The 21,860-nt window shown below is 42.8% G+C and overlaps 1 protein-coding gene across 2 annotated transcripts in view; it reads left to right on the top strand.

The window, feature by feature from the left end:
• Positions 1 to 374: 374 nt before the first annotated feature.
• The window catches only part of TRIM55 (tripartite motif containing 55), a 35,293-nt gene continuing 13,807 nt past the window's right edge, over positions 375 to 21,860 (top strand). Inside the window, exons 1-9 of one of the 2 annotated variants that reach the window (XM_031058657.1) lie at positions 375 to 665; positions 1,069 to 1,241; positions 9,468 to 9,633; positions 11,328 to 11,423; positions 15,284 to 15,517; positions 16,631 to 16,653; positions 16,750 to 16,874; positions 17,683 to 17,906; positions 19,764 to 20,051. In XM_031058657.1, coding sequence (XP_030914517.1) covers positions 477 to 665; positions 1,069 to 1,241; positions 9,468 to 9,633; positions 11,328 to 11,423; positions 15,284 to 15,517; positions 16,631 to 16,653; positions 16,750 to 16,874; positions 17,683 to 17,906; positions 19,764 to 20,051 — 1,518 coding nt within the window. In that variant the 5' untranslated portion in view covers positions 375 to 476. The remainder of the gene's footprint in view (positions 666 to 1,068; positions 1,242 to 9,467; positions 9,634 to 11,327; positions 11,424 to 15,283; positions 15,518 to 16,630; positions 16,654 to 16,749; positions 16,875 to 17,682; positions 17,907 to 19,763; positions 20,052 to 21,860) is intronic. The other variant, XM_005423040.2, reaches the window with a different exon arrangement.

Here is a 21,860-nt window from a genome sequence, read left to right as displayed (position 1 = left end):
TCCCAAAACACATGGGCAAAATGACATCCTGCCTCTCATGGCCACAGCTGCCCACTGACAACAGAATGTCCATTAGGCTGCAGGATGTGGCTGCACAGGCTGGGGCAAGCCCTTCAGTCTCCATTGACCTGCAAAGATAAGGGAAGGGAGCAGATGGCCTTTGCTTATCACTCCCACAACTCCTCAAGGGGTGAAGGCTGCCATGTGTGAGTGAGGAGAGCCAGGGCCTCTCCCCCCTCCCCGGCAGCTGTCACCTGTCCCAGCCTGTCCTGCTCTCACGCGCATATATGGGCACGGCAGGACGGCAGCTCGTGACGCAGCGCTGCTAAAAACAGCCCTGGCTCTGCTCGGCCCCTGGCTCAAACAATGTCCTCCAGCCCGAGCAGCACAGAGAGCCTCTGATCACAGGCAGCCTTGGACTTATCTCAGGGGAAATTAACCCCAAAACCTCTCCACAAGGCCGTGGCCCTGAGTGCATGTCCTGGGAAAAGCTAGGGATGAGCACCTCCCTGAGCTACAAGTCGTTCTCCAAAGAGCAGCAAACTATGGACAACCTGGAGAAACAGCTGATCTGCCCCATCTGTTTGGAGATGTTCACCAAGCCAGTGGTCATCCTGCCCTGCCAGCACAACCTCTGTCGGAAGTGTGCCAGTGATATCTTCCAGGTAGGTTTCTTCCCACAGACAGCTCTGCTTCCCAAGCAGGACTGGCTGGAATGAATGGGAAACAACATTTTTTACAGGTTTTGGTAGATCAATTTTAATAGTCGGTGAGACACGGCTGGGGGGAGTGATTTCAGGCCGAAGTTGATGTATCTGGGTGCCAGGGCTGAGCTCCCAGCAGGTGAAAGTGCCACCTGTCAGCTGTGGTGACACAGCCGAGCGTGAGCTGAGGGACTGGCCCCTCGCCCAGCAGTCACCAGGTGCTTTCCCAGGGGTGACATGTCGGAATTACCCTCTCATTGGGCATAGTGACAAATGGTTTCCTACCATTCGGTGCTTTTGGAAGAGGCTTTCATGGTTTTTCACGGCCGTACCTTCCTCTCCTTGTGCTGCTTGGCGAGAACAGGCCTCCAACCCCTACCTGCCGACCAGGGGAGGTACGACTGTGGCGTCGGGGGGCCGCTTCCGCTGTCCCTCCTGCAGGCACGAGGTGGTCCTGGACCGACACGGCGTCTACGGGCTGCAGAGGAACCTGCTGGTGGAGAACATCATCGACATCTACAAGCAGGAGTCCACAAGGTAACCAGGGAATGTGTGTCCTTCAGAGGACATGCGTGAGGTTGATTTAGTCACTTCTTTATCTCTTGGAAAAGCAGAAAGAGATTGTGCTGCCATGCCTCACTGTCTGCTGCACCATGAAGTCAGCTCTCACTGAGGACAGAAAACTGTGTCCAAATAGATGCTGAGCTTCCCTGCTTCCACTCAGAGCAGAGGATTGGGCCATATTTATTCACATGAGCAACGCTTACCCATACAAGCAAGGCCCTTGAGGTCAGCACAGCTACTAACATGATTAAGGGAAAAGTATCTTGGTGTAACATAATTTATTGCAAAAACAGTTCAGACAATTATTTGTGCGTTCTCATGCTAGAGAAGGGAAAGGATTTCAAATCTTATTAGAAAATCCTGAGGTACAGACAGTGCAAACAGAAAGAAAACAGAATTTCCCACAGAAGGTACTCTATATCATAATGCCAAATGAAAATTCTGTTAAAAATATCTACATTCCTGTCAGTTTGGGATGTGAACTTATGAAATCAAGTCTTATTTATGAGTCCATGAAAGAGAAGGAAGTGCGGTAAACAATACATTTCAGAGCTGTGTGGCTGTACACAAGAATCAAGACCTCAGGGCAGAGAAATAGGTCAATTCTAAAAAGTAAGATTACTCCTGAATGGTAATTTCTTGCATTTGATGTGTAATGGATTCAGAAACAGAAAAAATGTGTTCTCATCTTTATTTCCTTGGGATGGGTGGGATTCATGGTACCACTGTGGAGAACTTAGCTGGGAGGAAGGTGAAGAAGACAATCCTCTCCCTCTACTTTGCTCTTATGAGATCCCACTTGGGATACTGCATCCAGCTCTGGAGTCCTCAGCACAAGAAACACATGGACCTGCTGGAGTGAGTCCAGAGGAGGGGTACAAAAGTGCTCAGAGGGCTGGGGCATCTCTCCTCTGAAAGAGTTGAAGTTGTTCAACCTGGAGAAGAGAAGGCTCTGGGAAGGGCTTAGAGCACCTTCCAGTACCTAAAGGAGGCCTACAAGAGAGCTGGAGAGGGACTTTTGACAAGGGCATGAAGTGATAGGCAAGGCTTTGAACTGAAAGACAGTAGGTTGAGATTAGATATAGAAAGTCTTCACTCTGAGGGTGGTGAGGCACTGCCACGGTTGCACAGAGAGGTTTCGGATGATCCATCCCTGGCAGCGTTCAAGGCCAGGAGGGATGGGGCTTCACACAACCTGGGCTCGTGAAAGGTGTCCCTGCCCAAAGTAGAGGCGTTGGAACTACAAGATCTCTCAGGTCCTTTCCAACCCCAACCATTCTATAATTCTGTGATTCCATGATGGAGTTAACCTGGCCCCAGTTCACCAAGCAAGAAGCTCTCACCCAGGGAAACTGGTTTTTTGTCGCCAGCATGGATCCTTAGAGTTGGTTCTGTATGGCAAAGTGTTTTGTTTACCTGGAAGGTGAAATCCTGGCCATGCTCCCTGACAGTCTGCTGATCCCACCACAACAAGGAGCTGGACTTCCCAGGGACAGAGAGATGGCATCACTGGTGCAGGTGGACACAACCAACAGAACCCAGTCCCTGGGATGGCTGAGGACGCTTCCTCCAGTAGAGGAGGACAGTCACCAGTAGAGAGAATGCTTTAAAGCCTGACAGTGGCTTTGGCTATTCTCAACTGCTTGAATGTCTCTGAGGACTGTGGCAGCTGGGCATAGGTTGGAGCTCCAAAGCACTGGAGAGCACGAAGTTGGCTTAAAATTGTCCTTTCTGCTGCCCTTTGCGCTCCGTGCCAAGTAAAGGTCAGCTACCCCCGTGTGTGTCATTGATACTCAAACATTATTTTAGTCAGGAAAATCTCGGAGGAAATGAATCAACAAAGCTGCAAGGGTGGACTTTGTTTTTGATCAAATAAGCTGGACATGTGTGGCCTCATGTCTTCCTTGGTTTTGCTTTTTTTTTCAACTCACAGTTGTATTTAATAAGCAAACAAACAAACAAACAAACAAAAGGGCAGGTCCTCTTTCCTGTGTAGTTCATGGGGAATTGGAACAAAATACAGTAAAGTAGAAATGTGAGAATAGATTTAGTAGATATTTTAAAAATTGCACAAAAGTAAAACACATGATGAATAAAACGGGAGAATAGGAAAAAAACTCAAAAAACATAGATTTGCTTATATATTTGTCCAAAAGATTTGTTTTTTAAATCTGTTAAGGTGCTTATTTAACCTTCACATATGTCCTCAAAATGAAAGTCAGTGTCAGGATTACATAGGAGCAGCAATGCATAGCCGCATTATCTAAACTATTCAGCCCTTTGTGGGCCTCAGCTGCTTATCTCCCTCTGCCTAACATTCCTTGGGCTCCCCTGAGAATGTGAGCAGATCTTTCATGGCTTCTCCCAGTGCTGTCCCACTGAAAGCAACAAGTCAAGGAAAATCAAGTCTTCCCCACTTCTTCCTTTTATACCAGTCTCTTCCATCGTGACAGCTGAGGTCTGGCAGGGATACATAGGAAGAAGGGTGAGATGTGATCTTTGCCTCCTTGTTCTTCCCAAGACAACCCCTCACACTGGCAGCATGTGTGATTTCCAGACACGAACCTCTTCCCATTTAGGAACCTCTTCCCAAGTTCTCCTGTGGGTATAATTCACTATAACTGCATGTGCCAGAATGAGGCCAGCTCCCATCTGCATATAACATGAACTTAGAGTAAAGGGAGAGTAAAGGGGGCAAGGGAGCAAGATTTGACTAGCTTGTTTCAAAAGGTTTGGTTGTTTTAATTTATTTTATTATTTTGTAGTTGGACTTTCTATTTGCATTACGGAATTTGGTTTCTTTTTAAATAAAATCTGGGGCAGGAGCTGAACTGAGGTTGGGAGAGTCTGCCTAAGCCCTCATATGCAGCCCCTCCTATTACTAAGTATCACATCATATGGTCTTTTATCCCATTGCTCATCAAATTCCAGCTGATGGCAGCATAGCCTGTTGCCCAATTTAGAATGTGTTAGCAACACAACGGAAGAATTCTTTAGCAGGAGGTGGCTTGCAAAAAGCTTTAAAAGACAGCAAAGGACTGAAAACAGTGGAAACTGAGTTGGCTAAATATTAAACCAGTCTTTGAAAATCTGTAGGCTGCTGATCACCTAAACTATCTGAGGAACATCAGGATCCCTGCTGTCACCAGGAAAGGGTAGCAACAGGAGGCCGTGACTTTTTGTGAAATCTGGCAGGTTCTAATGATCTCAGCTGGCTATTCCAGATCAAAAGATGCTTTGGGCTTTGTTACCTGCTGAATCCTGATCAGGGAAGGTCAAGCACTCTTTCTGCCTTGCACTTACCAGGGAGAGCCTGAGGAACAGGCTGTCCCTGCAGCCCCCAGCACAGGTGGAGCAGAGTGTGCAGCAGGGACCAGGCTGTGCTGAGAGCAGCCTGCATGGGCTCTGTGATGGTGCTGATGTCCTGCAGGGCCCCATAGCCAGCAGCGCCAGAAGTATCTGTCCCTGACACCCCTGAGGTCTTAGCCCAAACTCCCAGGGCACGGTGTGTCTCTCTAGGCCAGGTTGCAGGGGTGTCTGGGGATCTCGGGCTGGGCCAGGGAAATTTGCTCCCTGAGCACAGGTCACCAAGAGAGGAGGAGCCCCACAAGCTGTGCAGTGAAAGAGATGAGGAGTGGGATCATCTGGATCTTCTCCAACTCCCCACGAGACAAAGCCCTAAGCTCATCTGCACCAATAGTTTTCTTGGGCTGGGCATGCATGATAGTAGTGTAACAGAGCTCCAGGAATCCTTATGTCCATATGAACTTTTACAGCCTTCTCATTTTTCAAGCCCCATTTCTACCCTGGGTATTGGTGGGCTTTTCATTGCTTTTGAGAGAGTCCATCACTCTAGCTGATTTTCAAGGACCACCTTCCTCCAAGGTCAAAATTATCTATCCCCATATACAGAAACTCAAGCAATGGTGACAAAACGCCTCTGTTGATTAAGAGGGAGCTCCTGATTAAAAAAAATCAAAACCAAAAACACATTAAAAAGAAGCAAAAAGAAGATGGACAGGTGATTCAGCAAGATTTTGAGACACTCCCCAAGCACATGCAGATAAGCCAAGGTCCGCCTGGAACTGATTATGATGAGGGACATGGAGGCCAATGAGAGCTTCTACAGCTGCATCAGCAGCAGAAGGAAGATTAGGGAAAGTGTGAGTTCACTACTAGACAGAGCAGGGCCTCATGTAACGCAGGATGTAGAAAAGGCCAACGTACTCACCTTCAGACTTCACTGTTCTGTTGAGTTTTATAGAATCATAATACCCTGAGACCAGTGGGAAATTCTAGAGCAAGGAAGACTCACCTTTGGTGGAGGGGGATCAGGTTAGAGAATATTAAAAAAAAATAAATTGGACATCCTGATGGGAGGCATCTATAAATGATGAAGGAGCTGACTTATTGCAAGGTCATTCTCAATAATCTTTGAAAGGCAGTGGTAATTGGTACATTTTCCTGTATACTGGAAGAAAACAAATGTTCCTCCAATCTTAAAGGAATGCAAGAAGGAGAATCAAGGGAACTACAGGCTAGTCATGCACACTGATCCCTAGAAAGTATTTCTTGCAAACCCTCCTGGAAACCATTTCCAAATATACAAATGACATGAAGGTGATTAGAAATAGTCAGCATGCATTTATGAAGAGGAAATCAGCATGACCAATGTGAAAGCCTTTTATAGTGAGATGACTAACTCAGTGCATGAGAGGAGAGCAGTAGATACTGTTTATCTAGACTTTAGACACTGTCTCCTTTGACAGAGTGGACAGTGGAAAGTGAACTGTACCAAAAACTGGCTGTACTACCAGACTCAAAGGGTTGTGGTGAGCAGCATGAAGTCAGGTGGAGGCCAGTCATTAGCATTGTATGCCCAAGACTGATACTGTGGCAAATGCAGTTTCATATCTTTACTAATGACCTGGCTGTGCCTCATAGAGCCATGCAGATCCTCTCCATCCCCCGACCAGGTGCAGACACCAGGCAATGTGATGCCACAGAAAGGGCTACAGCTGTCTTAGGATCCTCATTAAAAACACTATCATAATTGGATTCAGGACTTCAGTAGAGGCCTTCTTGTATTTGAAAAAATCCTACAGAAAACATGCTTTCTAACAGCAGTTTTCCTAAGGTCTTACTATGCTCTTAATTAAAATGTGCTTCTTTATGTGTCCAGCAACTTTGCACTGCCTCACCAAGTCACAGGCACAGAGTGGTTGAGATTGAAAGGAACCTCTGGAGGTCATCTGGTCCAACCCCCCGCTGCTCAAGCAGGACCAGCTGGAGCCAGTTGCCCAGGACCATGTCCAGATGGTTTATGAGTATCTTCAAGGATGGAAACTCCACAACCCTCCTGGCAACCTCTGCCAGTGCTCAGTCACTCTCACAGTAAAAAAGTGTTTCCTGATCTTCGGAGAGTACCTCCCATGTTTCAGTTTGTGCCCATTGCCTCTGGTCCTGGCATTGAACAGTGCCTGACTCCATCCTCATTACACCCTCCATTCAGGTATTTAGATAACCAAAGGTATTGATAAGATCAAGGTCATTGTTAAGGTTCCCTTTAACCTTCTTTTATCCAGGCTGAAAGTTCCAGCTTTCTGAGTCTTTCCTCACAGGAGAGCTGCTGTAGACCCTTAATCATCTTCAGGGCCCTTTTCTGGACTCCTTTCAGTATGTCAGTGTCTTCATGTACTGGGCAGTTCAGAATAGGACCCAGTCAGTTCTTCAGGTGTGGTCCAAACAATTTCAGTGGGAAAGAATAAGCCTCTGGCAGTCAAAGAGGCTTAGCATATCAAAGAGAAGAGTTCAAGAATGAGGCCACAAAGGTATCAGGACATTTCAGCAACCTGACATTTCTCCGGTCACCAGCACAGCTGTGGTGAATCTTTTCTGTAACTAAAGCTGTGCAGTAATTTTCCTATCAGCTACTCTTTAATCTCCCATTTCAGAAGCAATCTCCATTTTAAACTTAGAGGTCATGTTTCAGCCTTTGCTACCCCAACACAGATCTAAAGGATCCTATCTGAAGTCAAGGAGTGGTGTGCTAAAAATCTCTCCTTTTGCACTGCCTGGGGAGGAGACTATAAATCTGTTTATTTCTACTCTTCTGACACTGTCTTCAGGGCCCCACTAGTTCAGGGAGTTCTGCCAGGTTGCTTCCAACTCTCCGCGGCACCTTTGAAGGTTGGCTGCTGCTGGCTGAACTTGCTTGACACCATCACCTTTTTGCTCTGTGTAATGTGTCTTTCATGCAAGTGGCACCATTCCAATGTCCAATAAAATTCTAGTAGTTTCTGGCTCTGATCTTGTAAATATTTGCAGGAAGAGCTGCTATCTCAGGCTTAATTAATCACTTTGAAATTCATTGTATTGCACTCACACATGGGCCCTCCCACTGGCGCACTATGGCATGAATCTATCAGGGGCTGTTTGCAGTAATCTGCAAACAATGTAAAGCATCTTTTATGGAGGAGACACACCTCTTTTGACTAGCATTGAAACAATGCTTGATTTGACAAAGTGCCTTATGTTAATGAATGCTGGAAATCTGACCCAGATAATACAGGCGTTCTCCAGAAGTGTTTGTCTTGTTTTATTCTGGTATATCACGTTATATGGCAGATTACAGATTTTCCTTATGAACCCTTTAAATACCAGGGCACACTTGAATTTAAAAAAAAAAACTACAAATGTGTGAGACATTTTGTTTCGTGCTAGATTTTTTTTCTAATGCATCTTACTGATCATATTCCATTCCCTTCAGGAGAAAAAATCTGTACTTTGTCATTAAAAAATGCCATATCCACTCTACCAAATGGTATGGAAAATCTCTACTGTAATATTATATAAAATAATTATTTTTCCCATACATTTTAAGCTTTAATAGAATGGCTGGTTGCCTCCTTTCTACAGAGCTCTGTAGAAAGGCTTTAAAAAAGGTTCCTATGTAATTTCATTAAATTCCATAGTTTCTAATGATGAAAAAAATACTTATTTGATGCCATTGCTAGACTTGCTACAGGTAAGTCGTAGTTCTCTTTCTAAACAGTAGCAGAAGGGGATAATGGTTTGTGCTGAAAATATTTAACATCGTCACAGTAACAGTGGTGGCTTTTGAAGGCTTGAATCCCAGACACCCTCTTTCCATCAGTCTACTGGCCTCTGTCTTCTGTACCACATGCTAACACTCTCATGTGTTTGCCATAGATGTGCTCAGGGTGCTAAGCCTGAAGTGTAGGCTCAGGAAAGCGCCACCCTGCCCACACACACCAGACCAGAGCCATCACTTGCACTGGGAATGTTGGTTAAGTGGCTCATCTGAAGGAGGCTACAACTAAATTATCCTAAGATAGCAGGTTGTGCAGACTCGTGTGTATACAGCCAAATGGTTTTGGTGAAGAGAAGATCAGACTGAGCTATAAAGTGGCGACAGTTCCTGGCTTAGCACAGGAGAAGAACAGCTGTGTAGGCCATGCCTTTTCTTCTGGGTACAGATGAATAAACTACTGCTAAAACATTTGACACTGTAAAGTTAGACACGTGCCACCTGGCCAAAATCAATTTGGTTTTGGTTGCTGGCCTAATGTATAGGCTGTAAGGACCCAGTGCTGCTTGATATTGACAGTCCTGACCAGGACCTCACAAAGCTCAGCAGCAGAGATTTAGAGTTACGAGCCTAAAGGTTCATCAGTATCTTCAACTCTTGCTTAAAGTCAGTCTTCCTCATAATAGCTTTGCTGCATTAAGCCAAGTGCACAACAATTTGCATGATGAACCAGAAAGAAATTACATATGTTTCATATTTCAGACAGATGTTAGATAACATGCTAATTAAAATACATGAGTAGTCTGAGTCCAGGCTTGGTGAGGTTATTTGAATTTTTAAATATGAGCAAGCATTCTGTCACACTCCCAGTCACATTCCTTATTCATATGGGAATTCCCATATGAAGTCATGTTGCTGTCTTGTCATCACATCATGTTGTGTCATTTGAGCTGTATTAAGCTGTACCATTAAGCTGTACCGTTGTCTCTTTAGTCATCCCATGGGGCAGGTTTAAGTCCACTCTGTCTATTCAGTCAGCCTTGGATGCTGCTATACAAATGTACCATATTTCATGCTAACACTCTAAGTGGTGATATCAGAAATTCATGAGCACCATCTTTGTTTTAAACAAATATTTTCTTTTGCAGACCTGAAAGGAAGTGTGACCAGCCAATGTGCGAAGAGCATGAAGATGAAAGGATTAATATTTACTGTTTGAACTGTGAAATGCCCACCTGCTCCTTGTGCAAAATCTTTGGTGCTCACAAAGACTGTCAGGTTGCTCCTCTCACAAGTGTTTACCAGCAACAGAAGGTAAATATCTTTTTGTTTCTCAAAGTACTTGAAGAAACTGACAGGACCATCAACATGAAAGTATTCCCATGACCTTCCTGCGAGTTTCCAAAAGGGTCTGGGGTTGCCTTTGCCATTCGTGTGTGTGACTGAAAGGCTGCTATAAATCTGTAGAAACTGTTTAGAAACACAGGAGAATAAATTTATGAGAGATCGCACAAAAAGACACTACAATTTGTCCCAGTTTTGATATGGAGCTGAGGATTTCTCTTCCGAGTTCCTAATCCCTTTTTTGCAGTTCTTTTAGATGAGACAAACAAGTGGTATTTTGAACACTAAGAACTGGAAAGAGAACAGACCATTTCAAATCAAATAGTTATCTGTCAGACACTTTTACATTTAAGCATGCCATTTTTAAGAAAAGTTAAGTGAAAAACCTCCTCCTGCAAGTGAATGAAGGAATATTCAATAGTTGGCAGCACAGGATGTACCTAACATCTTCTGCCCTTGCTGTCACCAATAAAAGACTTGTTTATTTTTAATACAGTGTTAATTTAAAACCTGACTCACTGGGTTATCCTCCTGAGATAAACAGCTCATTTTTCTGGAAGGCCCCAGTGGGGCAAGCAATCAGACAGGCCAAGTTTGCAATCCCAGCCTCCAACTTCGTCACACAGATGCATGTGTGCATGTAAACTACAAATGAGGAGTTACTTTAGGAAAGGAGTTAAAAACATCCTTTTCAATCAAAAAGAGGTGGGAGAATAAGAAGTTTTTTGGACTGAATCCATGCCCGCAATCACTCGTTTTCCATGGAGATTTGCAAGCTGTGTCTTCCTTTCCAGAGTGCCTATGGAAAGGGGCTGTCATGCCCAACATGAGAGGCATAACCTGGAGGCTGCAGCTTGCATGCTTCAAAGGAGCCTTTTCAGAGCTGTGAAGGCCTCAAAGGAGCCTGTACAGAGCTGTGGAGGCCATGAACACTTTCACTACAGTGGTGTGCCAAGGGGCCCTTGCACTCCCCATCACCCTCCCCAAGTTCCCTAGGACTGGCTTCGTTGTCTCTTTTAGGGATACCTCACAGTCATCTCCATCTCCACACTCAGGGATTATTTACTTCCTCCACTCATTTCCCTCATGCCAGTGGCCCAGCCTCTACCATCTCCTCCTTTTCTCCTGTCCTCTCTCACCACAACCCCAGCCCCACTGCCTGCATGCCGGGGACTCTGTAACACATTGGTCACTCCAGGTCTATGGGCCACCTCTTCTCTACTCCAAGGCCAAGAGCTACAGTCTTCAGGGAAATACCACAGTGGTGTGGCTAGAGCCAGGAACTGAAAAAACAACACCTCATGAGTCTTTTCCCTCAACAAACCCAAGGGAAATATTTGGGGCCTGTCTTGAAACAGCACTTCAGACAAAAGCATCTAGAATAACTTTCTAGAACAAAGTGCTTTCCTCTTTCCAAACCACAGTTTCTTCTCTATTAAAAATTCCAAAATGTCTGTGTTTTCATAGAGGGAGGAAACAAATGTCAAAATACGAGCAGGTATCTTGTGGGCACATAAAGCTCCAATTTTTCTCAGTTCTGGTGGAAAGATGAAGTAATATCCTCGGTATGCCTTGTTTGTCCTCTGCTCCCCACTGTTAGATGTGTCACCCTGAAGTGTGACAGCACCTAACACCCTTCTGCTTGCTCTTCCCTTGCTGCCTAGTCTGAGCTGAGTGATGGCATTGCAGTCCTGGTGGGGAGCAATGACAGAATGCAAGGGATTGTCACGCAGCTGGAGGAGACCTGCAAGTCGGTTGAGGTAGGTGCCACCTCTTTAAATGCAGTTATTTCAGTGTGACATTACATGTTTTAAACTTCTGGTAATGATCATTCTTCAACAGACCTGACTTTACCCAAATGCATTCCCACATTGTTTCACTAAACCATTCCTCATGGCTTTGTACATTACCAAGATGTACTGCCTTAACCAAAGGGTACATCCTGCTCAGCACCTCTGACCTTTGCTATATGGTGGGGGGTAAAGAGTAAGGATAATCCATATCAGCAAGTCTTGCTCAATATTCTTAGTGGAATAGGATCTCACTGAAGTTAAAAGCAGATCCACAAAATGCCATCAACTCCCAGCTCATTTAACATCTAAGATCAGATTCTCAGATTTACATCTAAGACCATCTAAGACCTTTACATGAAAGACCAGTTAGACTGAAGTCTGACAGGTCCTGTGAACAGAGGCTTAGTCTCAACCACAGGCACAGCATGGTTCACAGGTATGTCAGCATTTGTTCTGTTTTGGGTCGCTTTGCCTTCTGCACAGAAGTGGTGTGTTAATATGGTGTCCTTAAAGGGGTCTTGTTTTGTTGCTCATGGGAGAGAAGAGTTTGGATTCTTACTGGACTTTCTGGTGAAGGCCTCACTCTGGAAGAGTTGGAATTAGTTTTGTGTTATTCAATAGCAGAAGTGGCTTTCACTTCCTCTGAGAGCTTTACATCAGCAAAGCAAATATAAACATCAGGTTTGACCAATCTGAGCATCACAGAAGAATATGCTAAAAGGAGTTCATATGAATTGATTTTGTGATCAGAATTTGATGAAGCATCTAGTGAAGGAGTTGCATCCCTCTCAGCCCAATTAGAATTATATTGACCCTTCAGAGATGGAGCAGAAAGGAGGAATGGTAAGGAAAAATAAGTAAATCCAAGATGTACAGATTCTACCTAGCAAAAACAATTATACAATCCATGTACACAATTCCAAGCAAGAAGGAACAGAAAATATCTGAGTTTGTTTCAAAGAACACAAACCCATTGGCCCAAGTAAAAGAGAGAGCACATTCATGGCAGTCAGAACTTTGTAGCTGGGAAGCCTTCACACTGCAAGGATGAAATTGGCTGCTATCAGGACTTTGCAGACAGAAACAAGCCTTTCAAGTAGGTTAACTGCAGAAATTTGAATTATACAAAAGCAAAAGCTTACACTCATTTAAGCTGAACTAGCTGAACCAGAAACAAATCTTCAAACACCTAGTCTGAAGTATGGAGAAAACACTGTGCTAAAAATACCTTAAAAAATACAAAAGTTTCTGAAACTAGCTTCCTCAGAGTCATCCACTCACTCAGTTTAAAATCTAACCTTTAAAATCAAAACCTGAAGAAAATGCAGCCATTTTACCTTCTGATGTTTTATCAGGCTTTTCACATTTAAGGTCAAAGATTGCAGAAAACAGATCTTAGAGTTTACCTTGACCCTTCCATGTTACATTTCAAGCAAATCACATTTCCTACTATGTAAGAGCTTTGTCTGAATTGACATCAGTTTGTCCTTGAAGACAAGAAACTACAGCTGGAACTCAGAAATGTTTACACATGGAAATAACACAATCCAGGATTATCTCTTCTTTCTGCTTAACACTTTGTAGAGAACAATAAATATCTGCTTTAGCAGAAAATATATGATCATTTTACATTTAGCTGGAATAAGTAATAGCCTCCAGTTCTACATTTAGCCACTGCTCCTGTCCAACCTTAAAAACCAGAAAAGCAAAAAAATACTTGTACAGCTTTTAACTGATTGAAAAGTCAACCTAATTCCCATATTATACTGAAAATTGAGAAAGGAAGTTAAAATGCTAAATACCAGAAAACTATAATCAATTATTAGGTTCTGTTTGGCTCTGTAAATGAGTCTAATAACAAAGGTAAAATTACAGTGTTTTTTCAAGTGCTAAGAGCATAGGCCAGTCAATACAGGTCCTTTGGAACAAGTAGTGAGATTCATACTCAGTAGCAAGGACACCTTTCTTTTTGATGTAGCTATGCTTTAAAAAACAAAAAGGCTGAGAACTTTTTAGAATGCAAAGTCATGTATTTGTTAACCTCTTTCATTACACAGAATCTGATTAGAGTAATTCCATCAGGCAGAGGCTTCATATGGGAACTTTTTATGCAGAAAGAGAATATTTCAGAAATATTTCAGCATTTGCAGTTAGAAACCTGTTTTGCACTCTCACTCATGAGATTCACAACTCTGTAATATCTGCTGGCAGGAAATACTATCTATTAGTGCTTAAAGACAGGGAAGGATCTCTTTGGGCACCCTGCTATCACTTGCTTGCTCTTCTTCCCCTAACATTTGTCCTGTGTCAAATGACAAAGATAGCACACACCTGTCTCAAAATTAAGGTTGTTTTCCAAGTGATCTGAACGACATCTCATGGGGAGAAAGCTAGGAGAGGAGTGGGAGAAGATTATTTGAGGTGTGAACATAGAAGGACACTCAGAAACCATGACCTGCTTGGTTTGAAAACTTCCTTAGCCCCGCCCTGTAATTGCACTAATCAGGAATTTCTGGTAAGTGACAAGGACTCCTAGAAGGGCAGGACAAGCCTGCACCCCCTGCAAGGAGTGCCTGTTTAGCCTAGCCCTCCTCATTGGGAGGCAGAGGTTGATACTTGGCTCAATGCATCAAGATGTGCATTCAATCCCCTCTCCACCCTCATGTAGACAGTGATTTTTAGCCAAATGCAGATCTTTGAAAGGCCTTCTCTTTTGAATGATACAGAGCTCATGATATCACTTACAGGAATGAGCTCTGACTGGAAGTCAAGAAAAAAGTGGGATTCTCTCTGATCAAGTACTGTGAATAATAAGTCTTATCACTACTTAAAGTTCTGTGGGGCTGTTAATAATCCTGTGCTGCCAGAATCTTAGCATTATGCCTCAAGGGACAAAGATGAGGAATCAATTCAGCCTCAGTTCCTAGGAAAGAGATTTAAATAATCACCACCATCCACAACCAGGTCTAACCACAATAAAGTCATGCCCTGGGGCACACAGATTACTCAAGTACTTCTATTTGGTAGACCTTAGACATTATATATAATCTATCCCCAATTTCCTCCCCATAAATCCTCCTTCACAAGTGCAGTCTGTTCTTTTGAGAGAGCACTCAATGCAGCAGTCATCAAACCCATCCTCCTAACTCAGTGAAAGATGCTGCTGTCTGCTTGGAGGGACAATAGAAGTGTCTCAAGAAACGATGTGAAAATCAGTGCCTGAACATCCGGTTGGAATCTGATTCCTCCTTCTTGTCTTTGTGCTTCTGTCACACCCCATTTTCTTTGCAGAACCTCTACCTCATTCAGTGCACAGTAAATGGAATATAATGGACACTTCTTGTCCAAATAGAGTCTAAGAGGGGCGTATGTGAAAATCCAGCCCAGCCAGGACTGTTCCAGGTACTCTGGCAGAAAAAGAAAATTCTCCAGAGCTGTTTGAGATGCTCGCTCCTTTTAAAACCATTCTGTTCACGCAAATGGACCCAGCTGCTAATACGGTGGGAGCTTTTACTTTTTCTGCAGACTTTGATGTATCACTACAGACATCATAAATACCTTTTTACTTTTTTTAGCAGACTCACAAGTTATACAATAACCTGTTTGGGGGCTTTCAGTGGCTTGAAACTCAGAGTTTGAGGAGAGTTTTTAAACTTTTGTTCCAACAGCTTGGACTTTGAAAATTATAAAAGTCTCTGGGGTCATTCAGAATCCTTTGCACTTTTCAGAAAGAGGAATTTCTTTGATGAAAATGCTTCCAAGTAACTGTAAAAATAGAAACCCTTTTAAGAACATAACATGTTTAACATAAACCAAATGATTCACAGGAATGCTGCAAACGACAGAAAGAACAGTTGTGTGAAAAATTTGATTATCTCTATTCTGTACTGGAAGAAAGAAAAAATGAGATGACACAAATAATCACTAGAACCCAAGAGGAGAAACTGGAACATGTCCGCTCCCTGATGAAGAAGTATGCGGATCACTTGGAAGCTGTGTCAAAACTGGTTGAATCAGGAATCCAGTTCATGGAAGAACCAGAAATGGCCGTGTTTTTGCAGGTATAAAGTCTATAAATAGAGACAGAAAAAGAATGATGGGGTTATTGATATATTATTTAAGCATTTCTCAATTGTAGGCCCATTCAGAGTTCATTTCTCTTCAAGTGATCATGTATACAAACTCATTTTTTAAACACCTGAATCAGCTCAGACAAATACCTACTCTTCTTGTGAATAGTATCCAAATCAAGAACGCGAGTATTTGCTATTTGCAACAAAATATACTATCTTGTGTATGAATTTCTGGTCCTCATAGAAGAAATAGGAATTCAAACATTTTCCAGGTAATCTTTATTTTCCCACCAAGACCATGGTGGGACAATATGTTCATGTGTACATGATCTTCTGAGAATTATAGGTTTCATTTGTAAATTGACAAAATTATTAACTTTTCAATAATTTGTGTGCTAAGCTACATTTTGATACCTTTACTTTTTTTTTCTTTTGTTTTCTTACTGTAAAGTTAAGAGAGATGAGTAGGGAACCATTAGCAGCCCATCCAATGAATTCATTGGTGTAGAATTTCTGTCTTGCAATTTTACAATTCCTCTATATTAAAGGCTGGAAGAGCATTTTCTACCAAACAAAACTAAACTAAACTAAAAAAAACCAAAACAACCACAAACAAAACCAAAATAAAACAGTCAACACTTACTTTCATCAAAAAATTGCCTTTGAAGAGTACAATATTCTTCCGAGACAAATAGAATTTTGTGTCTCCAAAAGGATGCCCTTGGAGATATAGATATGAATAGTCAAATATGTAATTACTGTGACTAAAGAGAGTAACAAACCAAATGCTTTTCACCATGAACACAACCAAAAAAAAAGAGGAAAAATATTTCCATTTCTTTTTTTTCCTACCAACTGTGCATATCTCCCACCATATTCCCATTTTAATTAAAACATCTTTGAAGAACTGAAGGGTTTACTCAGCTGTATACTAATTGCCATCCAAATTTCATCTCATTTCTAGATGTCATGGCTGTCACTTATTGAATTCTTATTAGTGCTTTTAAAAGCTGCCATTTTAAGAATTATTTCTGAATGCATAAAATCTCTGAAAAAATGGAATCATTTAAGAAGTCAGTTATTTCTTTTTTGTTTCCACAGAATGCCAAAACGTTGCTACAAAAGTAAGTATTTAAACTTGAGACTCTTGTTTTTTATAATCACTTACAATTTATAAATTTATCTTCAAATCCAATGCCAACAACCAATCTCTATTTTAGAATTACTGAAGCTTCTAAAGGATTTCAAATGGAAAAAATAGATGATGGGTATGAGAATATGAACCAATTCACAGTGAACCTCAGTAGAGAAGAAAAAATAATACGAGAAATTGATTTTGACAGAGGTATGTAATTTATTTCACCAAAATTTCTTTCTTATATAGCAGCTATGTGTGATTCACATGATACTGAGTAGGAAACCTCAAATCAGATATTTCTCTCTATGCCAAAATGTAACCAGAGCATTATGTATCAATTATAATCAAATCTAGGTTTATTTTTTTGAAGTGCTAGGATGGCCCTGCAAATTTTTTAGGATAACTAGTGTGATTATATTAAAGCAAATGCAGTGCTAGAGGCTGGAAACAACCTGAGCCATGACTGCAGACCACAGGATTTGTCAGATGGCACAAAAGCAATGGTTTGACCAAGTTTGACAGTCTGGTTTAGGCATGTTGGTATCTCACACTTCCAGTCATGCATTGCAAAGCACTGACCCAGTAAGGAATTATGAGGACAGCTTCAATGGCATTAAAACAAACATATACCTAGAACTGGAAGAAGGACTTTTTTTCATGACAGATTGTGCCAGATCCCAGGCAGCCTCTCCCCAAAACGTGCAGGGCTGTGCTGCACATTCCTCATGAGGATAACTGCATTGACAGGAATTTCTGTCCTCCCTCTCATGGAAAGGGCCAGCTTAAGATTTTAACCAGCATGTGTGTTCAGTGTCTTCCCTGCCCCAAAGCTGGCAGCTCCATGGCAGTGCCCAGTCCAGGCTGGTGGGAGCAGGCTCCTCACCAACACTCTCTCTGCCAGGCAGAAGATTGTTGGTGACTTTGCCATGCAATTGCAAATGGCTTTTTAATTACCTAAAGACTGAAGCCGTCTTCACATGGTGCTCATCCTGTCCTTTTACATGTGTTCTGTCAGAGGAGGAGGGAGAAGAAGAAGAGGAGGAGACAGAGGATGGTGAAGGCTTGGGTGAAGTCCACACAGAGTCATCAGGAGAGGAGGAAGAGGAGGAAGAGGTGGAAGAGGAAGGGTCAGAGGAAGTGCCACAGGCACCTCAGCAGGACCCTGAAGCGCAGAGTGCAGGAGGAGAGCCCCTGGCTGAACCCACTCCAGCGCCAGTGCTGGCTGCCCCAGCTGGTCAGGTAAATGTCTGTGCTGTCCCATTGCTCTGCCAGCTTTGCTGAGTGCACCTGGCAGAGCCAGAAATGCTCCCCTGTGTCCTGTGGGCACCATGACTCAGGAGCAGGGCTAAGGGAGTCGATGCACTGGAGGGCAAAATTATTTATTGCCCTTTTACTCATATATGCAACTTTACTTCAGCATATGCATGTGTCACTTGATAAGCAAAAAATTAGCTGCTAGATAAATTAAGATATATATGGGATACATGAGTGATAAATAAAAACGACTCCATTTAGGAGTTAAGTGCATTACAACGAATGTTCTGCTTGCTGTGATTTAACTCAGACTAACTGTTATAAATGAGATGATTGTTAAAATATTTATACCAAGAGAATTTGGCATTCCCTCTAGATTTAGGAAGATTTCCACCACCAGTTTTTAGATTATACTTCTAATCTGTTTTCTGTGAATGGCGCTTGCTGCCTTCTGCTCTGATCATCCTTGGGATATGCCTAGCTAGATGCAGGAATATCATACACCAAACAGGAGAGGAAACTGCCTCTTACAACCTAACAGCAAACAGGTTCAGGGTGTGAATATTTTAGGCCAACACTTTTCTTAGGGAATTTGATTAGAATGAGACTATAATTGCTGCATATTCTAAAAGATGTACATTGAAAATGTGCTTCATCTGCTACTTTAGTTTGCCTTGCATACCATTAACTTAGCAAATTCTCCTCTTAGACAATTTACTCAGTGAAGTTGCTGAGGGGTAAAGGCTGCTGTGAATATATTTGAGGAGGCCTATGTGAAAACAAGAAAGCACACAAAGGATCCTTGATTGTAGGAAGCTCCCTACCTAAAACAAGTGAAAATAAATATTATAGATTCATTCTTTCTTTGATCTAAAAACACGTGTGAGTTTTCACCAGTCATGTCATGTGATGATGCTCTTAAATCAGGCTTTACTGATTGAATCAAAATTTGAAGATTTGCTCACTTAACTAAACTTTTGTTCCTTGACTGATGCAGGGTTTTATGCAAACAAGAACTAGGCATAAGCAATTCTGCCCACCAACAAGAATTCTCTAATTTCTAAGGCTTAAGTTAGAAAGGTACAGCATGCTGCTCTAGAAATTGTAAAATGCCATTAGGAGATAGTCAGGCGTGGAGTCAGACACGGTATGTGGGTGTTGTGGTGTGGGGGATACCTGTATTTGAGTTTTTGCCTTCTGGTGTAAAAAGGCAAAGCAAAGATGCAGTGGTGATAGCAGACCATGTGTGCAGAAACCCCAAGAGCTTGATGCAGGTAGAGGTGCAGTTCATCTGGCTGCTCCTCTTCCTGGCAGAGCAACAGTGCTTGGCTTACAGCATTGAAGGCAAGGCTTGTGGGCAAATGCTTCTCTCCAGTATTCCCTTTATTCTGCTGCTTGTATCAACAGACTCCTTGGCAAAAGTGTTGTTCTTAGCCTAAAACCCAACAAGCCATTTGAAGGTACCTACACCTGTCATTCATGGCTGGTACAGGTTCATGAGACTCTCATGCAGAATTTAAGTTTTGAGGATTGAATTGAGGGTTTATCTGAATTGAGGAACCCCTTGCTCGTTCCTTTCTCAGTTAGCACCCCCTTCCCAGCTAGTTCTACCCTCCTGTTCTATTTTTGGGTTCATTTATTTTCTTTCTCTTGTCTGTGTTATTCAAATGATGGTTGCTTTTGCTTTGCATTTTGATTGCAATTCTTTCAGATCATATTAGTAGGACAAACCTATGCCTTGCAGTGCTATCTAACAAACACAACACACAGAACAATGTGACTACAGCAGGAAGGTAACGTGGTGCACTCTGCTTGTTCTTCTCTTTATCTGTCCTGCTTAAGGATGTTGTTGTGACACCAAGTGGTTCTCAACAGACTCCCGAGTCTGACACTCAAGTGCCGGCCCCAGCAGAAACCACGGATCCCTTGTTTTACCCTAGCTGGTATAAGTCCCAGTCACGGCAACCAAGCAGTCCAAGCTCAACCCCGGTGAGTGGGCTGGGGAAAGTAGGGACTCCTGTTTCTCTGGAAACAAGTGCAAAGAAGGCAGAAGCCCCGACAGCAGCAACAATCGAGGAGAGTGCAGCAGGGAGTGGTAAGGAAAGTAATGCCACTGCAGCGGCGTCCAAGGTCAGTGCTCCCAAAGTCACCCCAGAGGGCTGGGATGTGCAGCAGGGTGGGAACAGCAATCTTAAGGAAAATGTGGCTTCATTTTCCTCTGCATGCTAAAGAATAAGAGCAATTTCAAACATGTGAAAGCAGCACAAACTGGATTTGTAGATGGTTTCAATGTGTGACAGGCTGACTATAGCTTCGAAGCAGCATGCTGGTGGTTGCTTGTGCTTACCTGCCAGTGCACCTTGCTTGTGCCAGCTGTTATCCAAATTACTCACACACAGGAGCTATTGGAGAGGCCAGTGATGTCGCTGCACATCAGATATTTGCATGTGCTAGTGGCAGAGAAATCCTGTGCATGAGATTACTCTCATCACCTGCTGACAGTCTGTGTATGTGCCGTCCTACCATGACTGGTTGAGCAGCTATGGCTTGGCTTTGCCTTCTGCAGCTCTGTGGCTGCACCTGGAGTGCTTCCCCAAGTGAACATGGAGCTATGCAAACACTCAGAGCCTTCCTGCCTGTTCGGTTGTCTCTCAGTAAGGAGTGTGGCTTCCTGGGTTCAGATCTGTGGCAGAGGGTTTGCTCCAAGGATTCTTGAGACTTGATTAAAAGAGAGCGTGAAGATAATACATTTCAGTTCAGTGTTAGACACTCAGCAGAATGATGGGATAACAGATACTGATGTGTTGAGTACAGGAGGATGTTTTCCTTAAAATGACAATATTAGAATTGGTATAACCTGAATTTGAATAATCCTCCTTCAGTACATGTACACAAACTCCACATGGCCCAAAGATACAAGGAACAGAGTTGAGGGAGCTGTGCAAGGATTTGCACACTACACCAAGTTCTGCTCCAGTGTCTGGTGACCAGCCCTTGAGCAGCACTCTGTAAAACAAACCATAGTAATTTACAGGTTCTAGCTGCATGTTTTAACAAAGCAATTACCTGTATGTGTGCAATGAGAGGAGATTGTGTGTCTGTGTGTGTGTGGGAGAGAAAGAAAAAGTGGGTATTAAGTATTTCATGCTGTTTCCTTTAAGTCTGGAGATGACTATATAGCATACATAAGCAGCTATATAGTCAACAGATAAACCATCATGTTCCAGGCAAAAAGTTAGGAGAAGGAGTTCACAGAGATATGATAAAAGGGGCACTTCTGCTAGAGGTTTCAGTCAGCAATGCTTGAATTTGGTCGCAGACTTTGCTGATTTTCTCACCAAAAGCAACATCTGACCACTAAATTTCAGGGGCTATTTTTCAAGTCAGGGTTTTATTTGGGAATATTTGAGTGGAATTAAAATGAAAAGTACTTTAAAAATTATCAAATCTACTCTGACATTGTCTTCTTAAGTATATTTGAAATGAGCTAGCAAAAAGTAAATTCACAGTGAAATTTATTGTTTTCTCTTAGCTTTCCTAAGAGCTGTTTCCTCTTATCAGTTACACTGATGACCAGGCAGCCTAACCTCACCATAGGTAGGTAAATTGTGTACTAGGTTAATTTCCTGGGAGCTTGCCTAAGTGTGGTCTGCATCCCTCAGCCCCAGCAAGAAGAAAAGGAAGAAAACTTGTGTTTGATGTGGGTAGCTGTCTGAAAAACAACAGCAGCCTGGTACCCATCTTTCTTCAGTATCAGGAGCAAAAACAGGCACATAGGAAAGATGTCAGTTCCTGTTGGCATGTGAGTTTGGGAGTGCTGCATCTCAATATTTTCACAGATCACAGGTGACACTGGCATTTTGGAAGGAGGAGGATGTTGAGCAGAGTAGCTCATGGTGCTGGTGATGTAGGAGAAAGGAGCAGGGGAAACAGCTGAGG

This window comes from Geospiza fortis, unplaced genomic scaffold (assembly GCF_000277835.1).
Source record: "Geospiza fortis unplaced genomic scaffold, GeoFor_1.0 scaffold121, whole genome shotgun sequence".
Taxonomy (NCBI): domain Eukaryota; kingdom Metazoa; phylum Chordata; class Aves; order Passeriformes; family Thraupidae; genus Geospiza; species Geospiza fortis.
This window is presented reverse-complemented; position numbering and strand designations above follow the sequence as displayed.